Here is a 15,305-nt window from a genome sequence, read left to right on the forward strand (position 1 = left end):
TGTGCATGGGTTTTCCTTGTGTCCGCATGGGTTTCCTTCAGGTACTCCGCATTCCTCCCACAATACTAAGACATGCACATAGGCTGATTGGAGACTCTACATTCCCCACAGGTATGTGTGGGTGAACGGTGTGTGTGCCCTGCAATAGATTGGTGGCCTGTTCGGGGTGTGTTCCTGCCTCTCACCCGATGCATGCTGGGATGGGCTCCGGCACCCACTCGACCCTGACCATGACACCATATATTGCAAAACAGTTTTCTTGAAATAAAGGGCACAACAAAATCTATATCAGTTTGTATCTCTATAATTATAGCTATTTTGTTATATATAGGCTAACGGAAAATGTATCAAGGCATATTACAGGAACACTGAGAAAAGCGCTAAAATGTGCGTGACAAAACACAAAATGGAAAAGTAGTTAATGAAATACGAAGTGCAATAATTTTCAAAAGTAATTTATTCGGTCATTCAGCACATTTCTCCCACCCTTCTCTTGGGAATGCGCTTTTACATAGCCTATGCAAAATTAGAATTTGCCCAGGCATCCAATTACTGTATTCCTAAATATCACACCTGGGGTGTACCATTTGCTTAAGAACTTATTAAGTGTTAGTTTAGAAACCCTTATTGCCTTCTCCTCACTATTGATGTTTTAATAACTTTTAATGCAACTTTACTGTCATCAGTGAGCCCCGAGGTTAAGAATTTATGGAAATTTTAATAACGGGATGTCCCCCCCCCAAAGCCCTTTTAGGCCCCTTAACCAGAAAAAAGCACAACACCGATTTTATTAAATTTTTGCATGTGAACATTTTTCCAAGTCACTATAATGGAGTCGTTATTCATTTTTGGGCATTGAAGAATTGAGGGCGGAACTAGTCAGGGACTCCGACATTACTTTGAAATTACCAGTATACTGAAAGACCCCCTTCCAGTTTGACCGCAATAATAACAAAAGGAAACAAACTAGACAAACTCAGATGTTGAATACGCAACCAACCAGCACTAATAAAAAGAGCAAAAAACCATTCTTCTCCAAGGGTCCAAAACCAACTAAAAATCTTTTTTTCTGTGGCCATCATAAGTACCTTACCCAGCAGGACTCAAGGATGCTTACCAAAAGATAGTTTTAGCCTCTTTTATGAGACTAAACATGAATATGTTTCTATGTAATTCAGCTCAGCTCTTGAATACCTCTAAAATGTCATCCTGCTTTTAAAAGCAGAGGTTATGGTTGTGTAGACAATAATAGTTAAGTCCAGCCAGTAGTGTACTCTCTACCTTTGAGTATTATCTATTACCCCTTTCCCACAGAAGAAAAAAGGAGTTTTCGAGACTGCTTCGATACCGCACTTATGTCTGTGTGAACACGTTGCGAAGGCTTTTAAAATACTGCATCGAAAGCGCCTCTCCCGGTGTTTTCGAGGCACCTCGACTACCGCATTTCTCCTGTGGGAACGGAAAGCAGCATCGACGACTGCTTTCTGGGCGGCGTTCGAATTACGTTACAGATCTGCGTTCATGCGCACCTGTCTCTCAACAGAAAAAATGGCATACAGAGGAAATACCTGGACCCAAAAGAAGTGGAAATATTGTTACAGTTGAGAAGCGAGGAAGAAATTGCCTCTCAACTTTGACCCACACAGATTGTGTACTGCTGCACCCAAATACCAGTTATTTCATTTCTCTCCTTTGATTTCTTTTGAAGACATTGAATCTTCTTCTTTTTTTGATTTCGTAGTCTCTTCGCCTACGCCTACGGTCCGACTCGCTTTGTGCTTTGTAGCGCACGCAGACGTAGCAGATAGTTACATTATAAATGCATTGAGAATGCGAAAACTAATAACATAAAAAATGCGACCACTTGCACTTCAAAACGTAACATGTTTGTTTGTTTGTTTATTGATTGTTTTGCCGGAAATTACAAGAAGATTGCAACAAAAATAAATAACAAGTGACGTTACAGCTTTGGGCCTACATCAAGTGTGTTACTATGGTACCGGAACGTAAACAATTCATTCACGAGAGTTGAGTTCTAATGTGTGTGAAAGGTAAAGATGGCTCGAATAGCGCATTACAAATTCTGTGGGAAAGGGAACCTGTTTCCGCATCAGAGGCGGCTCAGATGCGGTATTAGCTGTGTGAAAGGGGCATACGTGACAAGGTAGTTCGTTCCACACTTGAAACTTGGAACTCCAAAATTGTAAATTTTCACACTAGCAGTCCTCAGCAATCATTATCTACATAGACATTTAGACTTTCGATTGATGATTTCATTCAAATAAATCAAACAAATCAAAAGGAAACCATGATCCTTCTGGTATCCTTATGTGGCTATGCTGGGCCCTGACGCCCCATAAATAGCTGTGTGTTCTGGTGTCTCTGCAGAGGCAATTAAACATTCAAGAGAGGAGATGCCATGACACCCTAGATTTGTATGAATAGATAAGGGCCTCGGCATGGCTTTTAATAGCCAAAGGACATTCCCTTTTGTGTTTGTGCTGGGGAGAGGGGGGAGAGAAACAAGTAGCGTTCTTATGGTCAGGTCAACCAGAGCAGGCTACTTAATAACAATGCAATGTTGTATGGGCTTTCAAATTGTTGTCTCTCTCTTGTAGGCAGTAATATAAAAAAAAACTAGATATCCAACATATGGTTTGTGAAATGTCACATTCCAGCCTGATTTATGTTTTTGCCACAAAGCCATTGGTAATTCATAGCCTGCCAGGCAAGCGCAGTTCCTACAAATCAGCCAGGATTTGTCAGCGGTGGCTGTGGCCTGTGTGGGACATGCCCTGGTGAGTTGATGATTCTGGAAAAAGGTCAGCTGCTGTGGTACAACCTGTACCTGGGCCCCATGCCAGCGGGGGCCCTGGCTGTGAAGTGGATTTGAGCTCATGTCTGTCATGCTTTTGTCAGTGGGCTGGTGTTGTGGATAAACGCAGGACTGAAACATGTGGAGTGATCTCGTAACAGACCCGGGGGATCGAAGCAGCTGCAGTGGAATGGCTGAATGTATGCGAGTCCAGGGAGCATCGTCATCACATCGCATTTATTGAGAATCATCTAGGTCAAGTGGGGCTTTTATCCACAATAAAAGCTGCTCTGGTTCTTTGACTTTTAACTGTTAATCTTGTACATGCAGAAGTGTTCTGGATGCCATTCTGGATACCATAATTTTATATAAATAAATGAGTAATAATAATTGTCATCCTAATGATTATGCCTGTGTGCTTCCCACACTGCCTCGCTAATAGGCTGGAGTTAGGGTGATGTGCCTTTAGCTCACAGCAGATCTGCGAGAGCTCAGTTTCAGTGTTACGCAATTGTGTTCTGTGCTGATTGACATTTTTGAGTCACTCTGTGCGTTTACATGCACAGTTGAAATCGAGCTATATTAATAGCTCGATTTGGCCAAAGATGAGATTTAATGGGATTATTGTCGTTGTCCCAATATACATGACTCGGAAAGAATCGATTTATTGACCAAGGTGTGTCTGACGTGAAGGCTTCCTATAAATCCTGCTTCCTCCAAATTTGTCGCAACTTTTTTGAATAGTTCACCATTCTGCGTTTTTCTTCCATCCATATATTTTAGGATATTTAACTCCTTTAGTTGTGATAGCATGAAGCTGGTCTCCTTGTCCGTCCAGAAATGTGTTTTTTTTCGCCATGATACTAGGGAGGGCAAAACGGAGCTTTAGAATGTCCCCAGTAGTGTATGCGCGTGATCTCGACAACGCATTTCTCACAGAAAAGGTTGTTTGTCGCCTTTTTTTTAGTTCATTACAGTGGTGATAGAAGTGACAATAATTAAGTGGTACTGTGCTGTTAGCCTTTATTGATCACCGTACAAGGTTAATGTGAAGTAGCTAGCACATTCGGACAGCACTAACCCATAAAAATGTACTTTGAATGGTACTTGCTCAATCGAACGGTAAATGTGAAAAACATTCGATTATAGTCAGCAGCACCAAAATTTTCTGTCACACCCTCAATAAATGGCAAAGGTCCCAGTAGAAGATTGAATTAAATCTTTTAAAGTTATATATTTCCTGAAATGTTATCGATTCCGCTTGGCCACCATGAGCGTATAGTTGCTGTGTAAATTACGGAACATGCGCAGAACGCCTAGGCCAATTTTTGGCCTATTGAAGCCTATACGTGTCGTAGTAAATCGACCCCCAACCGCATTATCTAGGTATGTTAGTCCGACTCTGAAAAAATTGACTTTGTACGATTTCAGTCGGACTACAACGTTTACATGATTTTTAAAAGTCCAGCTAAAGCAATAAATCAACTTTTTCAAACATCATGTAAACCCACTGAGTGCTGCTCTGATTGAGATATTCAGCTCTAATGCCTGTGTAGTAGTGATCACTGAGTACCTGAGGAATGTCTGGTCAGGTAATGGTTGCCTAAGGACACAGCAGGAATACCCCACCGGGATGAGAAGTTGACACAAATCTATTTATTATGTATTTATTCTTATTGCTTGATTCATTTTTAAGAATCTTTTTTTTTTCTTTCAGTGACCAGCTTAACCCAAATTGTTTCTTTATGTCTACTGTTTACATGTATACTAAAATTTGGCTAATTGAAAGGAATTTAGGTATTTTAGCAATGACTTCCCTAAACTGGTATTATGGGTTGCATGTCTATAGTTAATTAATTGGATTAACTTGTCAAAGGAGTAGATTTTGGCAGATGGTCAGGCAGACGAGCAAATGTGAAATGGCTGCAGATAGCAGTTGCACTGGGAATCATGTTTCAGGAGATTATAAATGAACAGGTTTTGTATTTCCATGGCTGATAATTTGATTTCCTCATTTGTATTCTACCTCCATCCTCCTCACTTTGAAGTCATTGCTTTGCTTGAGGGGTTTTCTGTTTTTTTTTTGTATTTAATTTTGCTCTTGTTGTAATTACGTCTTACATTTTCAGACATTTGATACTGACATACTATAGGTTTGATGTACTTTGAAAGGCTGATATTTACTCCAAAAAAGGGGCAGCATTTATGAACTTAATTTTCATTTGTATGAGACATACAGGTCATTTTGTTGCATGTCGATGCTGGAGTGTGCTGGAATGGATGTCTGTTTTTGAATGTCTGTAACAAGGAATACATTAGGTGCACAAATGAGGGAGCTTGCATTGTGTCATTGCATTCTTTTTCCCCAGAGTTTGAACTTCTTTATTCAGTAGCATCGAATGGGTCTAATGGAATGGGTGATACATGGTTTGCTAATTCAGAAGTTTCTTTGTCTCCTGCTACACCAGCACTATATTATCAGCCATGCACACATTGTATCTTCATACATACATGCCCCTGGTTCCCACCAAGTCAGGTAAAACAGTATAATCACTTCATGTTGAAATTTTCATTTTACAGGCTTACCCTTGAACATCCAGTTGTCTGGGTTTGCTCTAAACCCAATTGATTGTCTCTTGAATTAATGTTCCTTGGTTAATCAAAATGAATTTATGTAAATTCTTCAAATGAGATCCATTAATATTGCATGAAAGTCTGTTTTTGGTAGGAAAAAAAAGAGAGACTGATGGGATCATTGGTGTCAATGACTTTGGGCATGTGTGAGTGGGCGGGGATCCTGTGTTTTTTGTGTTTTGACTGTCACTGCTTGTAAAGTAGTGTTTCATTTCAACAGATTATACTGCATCAGTTGGTCAAATAATTGAATTAAATTCATCCATTTCTTAAGTTATCATTTAATTATTTTATTGTTTAACTTGAGCTAATGAAACATAGTGTAAATGTACTGAAAGTCTCCCCTGCATAACAAAAAAAAAAAAAAAAATGATCCTACATACAGAAATAAGAGAGTTATTTGATGGAGATTAAAGGGAGTTCTTTTTCAAGCAATTTGCATCGCTCTGCTTGAACAGGTTAATGGGTTATTGAGATGGCAGGTATGGCTAAGTTATGGCTTGGTGGGGCAGCATGCCCCATACCTATACAGAACAGAGAGTTTTCAAGGTTTCCTACAGAAATAACCACAATGACCACAGACCCAGCCATTAAAAACATTAATTTCTGTATGTTCTGACCTTACATCAACAGACAGAATTCACAAAGTACCTCACACATCCACACAATAAAGCTCCAAACGTAGGGGATTTTTTTTTTTTTCTTCTTCCTGCTGATTACATCATCACAAATGCTCCAGGCCCACAAAGAATACATATCCCCATTGGACATTTAGCTACACCAGCCAATAAAAGCATTGGATACTGTCGTAAGGTAAAATGTGTCTCACGGTCAAGGGAGGTTTTTAGGAAGACTCAGGAGGCAGGAATTCAGTAGACCTGATATTTTTATTTATTTATTTTTTCCAGCAGCTGGTGTTATAGTGATGAAATATTTACCGTGGAGTAAAGACTTGGCAAAACAAAACAAAAATAAATAAATAAATAAATATTTACAAGTATTTAGACTACTTACATTCATTGCAAAACATGTAAATCAAAGCAAAAAACTCACAGCAGTTATACAGACCTACAGTATTCCCCTCACAGTCCCGCACAGACTGGCTTTTATCCTCTTCAGCTAAAGTAGAGGGACCACAAACCACATTCAAATTCCCACAGGGCAATTAGTTAAACGATTTACAGAAACTACATGTGCATTTCTCTGCACCTTTCAAAAGGAATAAAAAATACAAATTTAATTTGTGTGAGCTTGTGTAGCGGGGCTTCATTTTGACATCAATACTTTGAACAGCAGGCATATATTTTGCATGTTTTTGGCTGATTATTACCACAGAGAAAGGGAGAGAGAAAAGAAGATGGCATATTTGTACACAGGCAAATTAGATTAAAGGCCCTGATGTGGGAGTGAATGGAATAGAAATGCAATGGCCTTGCGGATCATACATTTGTGTTATTGTCTCCTCACATGGAACAAAGTATCACCCATTTTTTATTGCTTCACTTTTATTGCAAAAACATATTCATGGTTATAATTGTAAAATCTTATGAAATTATTCATAAGTCATATGTAGTGTAGCTTTCCTGGTCACATTTTTCTGTTAATCTGTTAATATTAACAAATGATGTAGTCACTCTTCATAATCTGATGCATTCTTCATGTTTCTTTGCTTTGAACATCCACATATATTGTACTGATTAATTGACACTGCAGCATTCTGGCAGTTAAAGAGAGTGGGAAATAAATTGTGCATTTAAAATCCATGGGGGGTTAAAACCTGCAAGATTCTGTGGGGGACTTAAGTCATTTTTTAACACTGTTGATGAATGTTAGTCAGTTTGCAAATTAGTTTTAGACAAAATGGATTAAAAAAAAAAAAAAAAAAGAATAAAATCTGCAGTTAGAGGTCTCCGTAGACCTTTGACTGCGGAAATCTGAGTAAGATGGAAGCCACTAATAAGAGTCCCGAGAGGGTGGACATTGCCTTGCCAATTTGGGTGCAATAAAAATTTTTTAGAAAAGAATCTGATGAAAAGTATATTTTAATGCGAACACCATCTGACGGCTCGGTAGGGGAAGGCGAAGGTCGGGCGTTTATTCAGCCGAATGTCTGCTAACATCGTGTCAGTGATGGAGAGGGGCATGCTCTCTGCCTGCTCGGTCTGTACTGTGAACGAGTACTGATTTAAAAATTATCGTGCACCGTGATGGAAAACCTGAACTGAAAGGTAAGCTGAGGAGCCTAGCGCAGTCTGTTTTTGGGGGAAAGGAATTATGTGGTATTCCTGCTGAGACAGAGGCTAAAGGTTTAACTCACAAAGACTGTTATATTTTAGGACATTTGTTAATTTCATTATATTCCAAACTAATACTTTATCTTTTTATGATTTATTATTATGCGCCTGCATTTCTAGATATACTAATTTCTGTAAATATCCTCTAAATCAACACTATAATTTATGATTTGATTTTATGATTGGAAATTTGCGTATTTGTATTGCTTTTTATTTAGTGTTGTATTGCCCAGTATGGTTTATCTTGGAAACCTGGCTTGCTCAAATGTTTGTAATTGCCACTTTCAAATGTGTAAAACAGCATGTTGAAGTCAAAATGGTCCTTCGCCAAACCTTAGATTCAAAATTCAAATCAAGATAACCCCATTTGTTTTTGCTTCTGTTTTTTTTTCCCCTTCACCATGATGAATGTGAATGAATTTAATTGTGAATGTGTTTAATATATACAGGCTGATTCTTTACAAATGATCAATGCCTACGTGGAGTGAGCCAAAATGAGGGATTCGATTTTCTTATTGAAGCCATTATAAGTGAGTCCTGTGGTAATTTGGCTCAATATTGCATTACAACCCCTTGGCTTGGATAAGAGGATATGTTCAGCACCATTACCCTGTGTTAGATTTTTCTTTTTTCCTCTGCTCTTCCAACCTGATAACCAAGAAAATACCAAAGAAGAAGTAACCACTGACCCAAAGTAAGGAATAACACTTGATGCATGAATGATCTCTCATTGGCTGCAGTTAAGGTGTCAAAATACAAGCTTGGTCTTGCTGTCTATGACTCCAAATCTGAAATGGTGCTGCTTATTCAATGTTGAAAGGGCCAGATTCAGTGTTGGGTTACATTGAAAAAAATTCACAGGTAGGGACAAGTGCAATGGCCCGCATAGTCATTTAGGTTGAGTGTATTTTGTGTCACCTCTGCCCAATCCTGGCTGAGCACGTTACCATGACCCCACCGGTTCATGTCCTTTTCAGACACAATGGCAGTCCACAGCTGTGTCTCTTTTTGCAGACGCGCTCTGATTGGAAAATTACAGTCCGTCACCCAAGACCTTTCATGGCACACCCACAATCAACTGGTGATATTTGAATGAGAGATGAATGGACTGCAGGCTTGTGCCCCGTTTCTCAAAATGTTATTTTTCTTTATTTTAATGTGTTCGTTCAGTGAGTGAGACACACCAAGCTACGAATTATCTACCCTACACGCTGCATCAGAGCTTATCCATAGTTGACGTGCAAATTTACAATTATATTACATTTACATTTTTGGCATTTCATTGATGCTCTTATCCAGAGCAGCTTACAATTAGTGCACGAGGAAAGGGCCTAGATTTATAAATAACCAACTTTCCAATAGCTATCAAAGAGAGTTCAAAGAGAGGTCAGGATATAACGCCATAATTCTAATCTCTCCATTAGTTATTCCTGAATGGTATCATGCATCTCTGAGGTTGATCACAGTTTATTACTTGCGATATACTGAAACCTCCAGGTCTCAGAGTCCCAATAAATCATCACGATATCGCCCTAATGAGGGCAATAATGTCAAGGTGTGTCATATTGCAATAGGCTGTCTGGCAACCTTCTCTATTAAGATTTGTCGTAGACGATCTGTTGTGACGCCGTGTTTAAATCCAGCAATCTCAAGATTACAGTGGGAATATGGGGTGTCAGTGTGGCTGTGTGGTAAAACAATTTAGCTTCTCAGTAGAAGATTATAGTTCAAAATGAGATTATGCTATTGAGCCCTTGAATAACAATTTATTATTTATTTGCTGAATTGCAAATATCCAACAGTATGAAGGCATATTTAATATTGAACCTCGGTTTGCCTGGATAAAAACATCTATATAATACTTCCACTAACAGTAGGTGTGATGGTAACAATTAAACTTTAAATTACAAGTGAAGACCTGCCGTGTCTACTTTGATCTTACAGGTTCTAGACGTGGTTAGAAATAGTAAATGTTTCAGTCAACTTCCAAGGTGAGGTACAATTTGTTTAAATGTGCAGTTCACTGTACTACTGAGATAAGCAGTGCAGTCCATACAGACGCAGGAGTTACTCCCCCAGTTCTTGGAGCTTGGTTGGAACTGTGATGTGAATTACAGAGGCTGCTGTGGTGATGAAGAGCTGCAGTTGTGCGATAAAGAGAGCAGACCGTGCTGCCCCCCCCTTCCCCCCCCCCCCCCCCCCCCCCCCCCCCACCTGTTACCTCGACACCCTGCCTCCTGGTCCTGATAGTGCTGGCAGCTGGGTGAGATGAGGCCTTGGTTCAGCTTTGCATCGGATGGCCTGTGACAGGCGTGTCAGTTCACGCCCCAGCATGCTTTACTCTGCTCAGCTATCAATCTTTTCAGTCTATCTTCTCAATCTTTTTCAAATCTATCAATCACAGGTGACATGGTGTGCATAATCTGACCTATCCAGGAGGCCAGTGGCTGGCTCAGTTGTAGTGCACCAGTTAAGAGTTTCAGAGAGAGCTGCAACAGTACCTCTATCTGTCAGTACTCCTACACCTGCACTGGAGGGACATAATTTGCTAAGGACAACTGATCCAGCTTGCTTCTCTTTTTATTAAGGTCTTTCAGTTTCCAGGTTTACCAGCCGTTTCTGTATGAAACAGCAGCGATTTCCAGTTACAGAAATTAAAGTATCAGGATTAGCCACGTGGATGGTTCATTGAACCGACACTCCTAGAACCAGATTTACTGAAGGATTGCAACTGCTTTTCCGATGCAAACGCAGTTGCTACTAGGTCACACCCTCTTAATGAGCCCAATTGCGTAAATATTCTGTCTAATTTACCAAAAGCGCACATTGATTGCAACTCCCCTCATTGCTTGAGAAGTTTTAGAACTCCTGAAAGCAGGCAGTAATTTGTCTGCACTGAAATGGCCTACAGCTCACACACGGGCTTCTGGAGGAAGTTGTCAGGCTGTGCACACATCCTCAACAGTGAAATCATCTTCCCCCGTGGGCTGCATGGTGCGGCGATGATCCTCTCATGCGTAACACTCTGGAAAGGAGACAGGATTTAAAATTTGTTGCACATATGTCTCTACTGATCACTTCTCATTTATTTTCAGGTAACATGAAATGATCTTTGTTGCAATAAGGATGCAATATTTCTATTGAAGTCATCAGTTAGCAGTTAGTATAAAAACACAGCTCTGAATTCAAACAACTGTTCTGGGTATGCGTTCAGTACATTATCTTTAATTATAACTCCATACAAGGGTTCCAGCAGGGTTGCCAGCTGCTTCTGTCTGTTCATTTAAGCTTACTGGACGGTACAAATTTAAGGAGTAATGTATCCAGCTTGCTAAAATTCCTTATTTGTTAAAATTTCAGTAGACTTAGACTTAGTCATCAGACAACCTGCAACAACACATGAAGAAAAATTCCAGGAAAAATGGCTTGCACATATAGACACAAGACAGTGGTATATTTATGACTGGATAACTTTATTATCATTTAACATCTGTGAATTGTGGATTAATTTGAATCCGTCTTGCTACGGGCTATTTCTGCCAAGTCTGGCATGTGCCTCCTATAATGCGGCTCCTATATGTGCACTGTACATGATTCAGCATATGCTTATTACTTTTCATTATTGTTTATTAGATTGTGTTGAACTCAGACACATGCACACACACACACACACAAATCACATCATGTTCTTGAGCATTATCAGTCCACAGAACCGCAGCTGCTTAATGACAGTAATATACTTACAAGTCATGAACAAGACCGGAGACAGCGGTCTCCGATCTGCTCACCGTCCATGACAGATTGGGGGTCATGCGGGAGAAAAGCAGAGCAATGGCGATGTTCTGGTGAGCAGGAGCAACGGAAGGGAGCGCGGGGTTTCGGCTGAAATGAGATGCGCTGACGACGCCAGCCAGTAGGGTTCGAATGAAATCACAGCAGATGGGAGCTTAAAATTTGGAAGCCGAGCCCGTGGCGGTCCCTAAAAAAAAACAGTATTCATTTTCGGCTTGGCCTCGCTCCACTGAAGAGGGCAGACAGGCGTTCATCTGACGATGAGGTGCTGGGTCGCCCCATCTCATTTAGGCTGCGCACCAATGCCCCATTTCCATGCCGAAGGCTGTCTCTTACCGCCACCTCCCCGCCCCCCCTTTATTGCCCACTCACAAAAAGTTCTGAGCTGTTTGGAAATGTAACTGTTTGTATGTGACAAGGTCATTTTATACGTGGCAAACTGTATCGCACATCGAGGTTCGCCCACGGGTTATGACAACTGACATTTCTGTTGTTGTGGCTTTCTTATTTCCTTACTTTTTTTGTAAATCATAGCCTACTAATATTTGCTCTCCACTAAGTTTGTCTTTAATAATAAGTATAACCAAATGCTACACTGAGGTAATTCACTGCTACTGGAATTTTGCACAGTGCTTTATATCCCATCCAATTACAGAGTAGCCAGATTTTTAAATCATCTTATGTTAGTAATAAGTAATGCGATTAGCATCAGTGGTCAATTAATTTCACTTCATTTTGAGAGGTGGTTGATAGCCTCATAAAATGGAAATGTTTTAGAACTAAGTGTTTAAATTGAGACTGTTCTGTCATTTATTTCAAGAAAATAGTTTTGCAAAGTTTGGTTTCATATTTTTCATTAAATTTGGTCACTGCGGGTGCAGAACTCGATGCTGGAATGCTGGATGAGCCTGACGCTGCTGGTCGTCAGGCTTGGGGGTAGAAGGTAGTAAAAAAATGCTGCCTTTCCAGTGTCAATACCCAGTTCTAGTAGAGAGTGAGATGCATTCCTTCAGACATGGTGTAGTGCTCTGTAACTGACCGGCTCTGGGATGTGTTTGCACGCAGTGGTCTCCAGCGACAGCGACAGTGAGTCGGAGCTGAGCGAGTCCAGCCTAGAGAGCAAGGCCTTCACCCCCAGCTGTCAGGACGTCCCGGACAGCAAGCAGCAGGATTCCTTGGGTAAGCCCCCAAAATGTCCTTGTACTGTCAGAGGCTTTTGGGCTTTTTCCTTCGCTTTATAATAAGTTAATCATACACTGTCAGCTCCTTTGTGGCCATCTTGTTTCAGAAAGGATATTACTCCCAAATGTCTGAGTTGCTCAGCACCAAGGCCAGCCATCACAACTGTAATCCGTTATAGGCATCCATTATGCATGTATAGGTGTATATTAAGTTTGCATATGTGCATGCTTTTTGGCGTGACACATACATTCAACTGGATTTTGAAACGAACACTACGCAATCCCTTGTCCATACAGCTTGCAGGTTTCATGTCCAATGCCTGAACACAGGTTTGTGTGATGGTCAGTTATGTCTGAACCAAACCTTATAACCTTGCAGTCTCACCATGCTAGTAAGAACACAAAACACATCTCTGTACCCATTTTCTCTTGTTCCGTTTGTCAGCATCCTCCGAGAGCCTTGTTACATTTCAGACCAGTCTTGATACGGTGCTAGCTATTCTCAGATACTAGACAGCATGACGGGACTGGATTGACCTGAATGGCCTGCTCCTGTCATCAGGCACTTCCTTCCTTTCTTAACAACAGTCATTGACGGCAATGGCGGCTGGCTTACTATTTGTATTAGGCTCGTTTTGTTTATATAGCACTGTGCATCAACAAGGGCGTAAAATTGTATGCGATGTAAATAGTAGTTATAGCATGATTATGTATTTTAGACTGTGGTGAGAATCTTTGTGTCGCGCTGTTCTTTTGAAGCCTGATATTATCTTGCTGCGGCTGATGGAACGTCAAGGACCACGATGGAAATAAGTCCTGGACTTTTTCGTGTTGCCCTTGACAATTTCTTCACATGCTTTTCACTTTTGATACCCGTGTCTTAATTTTGTCAAATAAACTAAACGGAGCTAAAAGGACGGCAAACCTCTTTCTCTGCAGCAGCGTCCAGAGGAGGGCCGCTCCAGACACCCCCCAGTATAAGCAGAAAAGCCTCGGGCGGCTTCCCGTCTGAGAGCCGCTGCAGCCTGGGCGGCGAACGTGGCGGTTTCCTGCCGGTTGCCGAGGACTACGACACCGACCACAGCCGGCCCTCCCTAAGTGAGTATCGCCACGTCGCCCCCCGTCCTCCCCCAACCTGCCACAGCTGTAAATCTGCGCATTGTCCGTCTGAGTACCGGGGGGGGGGGGGGGGGGCTCTGACTCTGCTGTTTTCTGAACCGACACTACGATTTATGGGTGAAAACACTGGGGCTGTAAATCCAGAGCAACAAACCTCTAATACAGGGCACCGAGAGCCAGGGTCTAGAGGGATCTGGAGGCCTTTCAGCAAGCAGATAATGAATTTTCAGATAATTGATTCACAGCGTGTGATTTAGGTTCCGGTCCAATCGGCTATTACCATTACTCCCACATAATTACTGTTGTTAATGTTCACAGTTGTTGTTTTCCTGTTATTGTTTTCTTTTGTTTGTTGTCGTTTTACGCAATGATCTCAGTCCCACAAAAATCTCAGTCCCACAATGTATAGTATCCGTGTTTACATGTTAATGATTTCTTTGAAAACATACATTAAATACATTGCTGAATGCAAACATAACACCTTAGAAGATGAACCGATTTATATTGCTTTCTTTATATTACATCAATGAATGTATTTCACTAATATAATATGAGCTCTGTGTCACTGTAAGTCAGTAGGCTATGCTGAATTTGAGTTAAATTCTGCCGTTGCTCACTATAGCTTTGTGTTGCGTAACTGTTACATTTGGATACCCTTTCCCCGCTCTATCACAGTGTCTGAGGAGCTCTACTCAGTCGGTGGACTGCAGAATAAGCACCTTATGTAAACCCATGTTAACATCTGGGCTCTCGCAAATACTGCAGGATTAGCAAAGTATGCGACAGCAATGAGAGGCTTATAATAGCCGCATTCCAAATTGGAAGGAAAATGTAAAAAATAAAGGATGGAATTATTTGAAAAAAAAAAACAGGCCCAGTATGATGTGTCTAATCTGTCTGCTCCATTCTCTCTGCTCTGCCCAACCCTCTGCTCTCTGCTTTAAGGAAGATAAACCCTGTTAATCCTCATTTGCACAATTATGCTATGTGGAAAAAGTTGCCTGTCCCCAATTGATGTAGCTTGACCTGAGATAATGACTCTCCTCAAGTAGTATCTTTACATACTAGTGCAAGGGGCCATGCCTTTTAGCACTCGGGACCTGAAACCTTGTTAAATTCATGGGGACTATGAGAATGGACACTTTCTTTTACTTGGGTTCAGTTCCCAACAAGTGCATGGATTTTAGAAGAGCAATCTTATGCTGGAGGTGGTGGAAATACATGCGTTTTCTATCACTTCCCGGTTTGATTGTGTGCTTACGGTTGCTACAGAACAATGGATTAGACTAGTTAGTTGTACTGTATAGCGGATTAAATTTGTTTGCTGCATAAAATTTTGCAGTTAAATTCCCCGTATAGCAAATCCGATGGTTTTCAAAGGTAAATTGAAGCTTTTCACACTATTTGTTCCTCTTTATTTATAGTGCAGCGCTGTTGCATCCTGTTATTGATCACTGTAAAATGGTGTTC

General features: G+C 40.8%; 1 protein-coding gene across 1 annotated transcript in view; it reads left to right on the top strand.

Annotated features, from left to right (window-relative positions):
• The window catches only part of LOC118235741 (rab effector Noc2-like), a 50,348-nt gene extending 35,394 nt beyond the window's left edge, over window positions 1-14,954 (top strand). The window contains exons 7-9 of the mRNA XM_035433478.1: window positions 12,601-12,714; window positions 13,656-13,814; window positions 14,926-14,954. Coding sequence (XP_035289369.1) covers window positions 12,601-12,714; window positions 13,656-13,814; window positions 14,926-14,939 — 287 coding nt within the window. The 3' untranslated portion in view covers window positions 14,940-14,954. The remainder of the gene's footprint in view (window positions 1-12,600; window positions 12,715-13,655; window positions 13,815-14,925) is intronic.
• Window positions 14,955-15,305: the final 351 nt, after the last annotated feature.

Source organism: Anguilla anguilla, chromosome 9, assembly GCF_013347855.1.
Source record: "Anguilla anguilla isolate fAngAng1 chromosome 9, fAngAng1.pri, whole genome shotgun sequence".
NCBI classification, from domain to species: domain Eukaryota; kingdom Metazoa; phylum Chordata; class Actinopteri; order Anguilliformes; family Anguillidae; genus Anguilla; species Anguilla anguilla.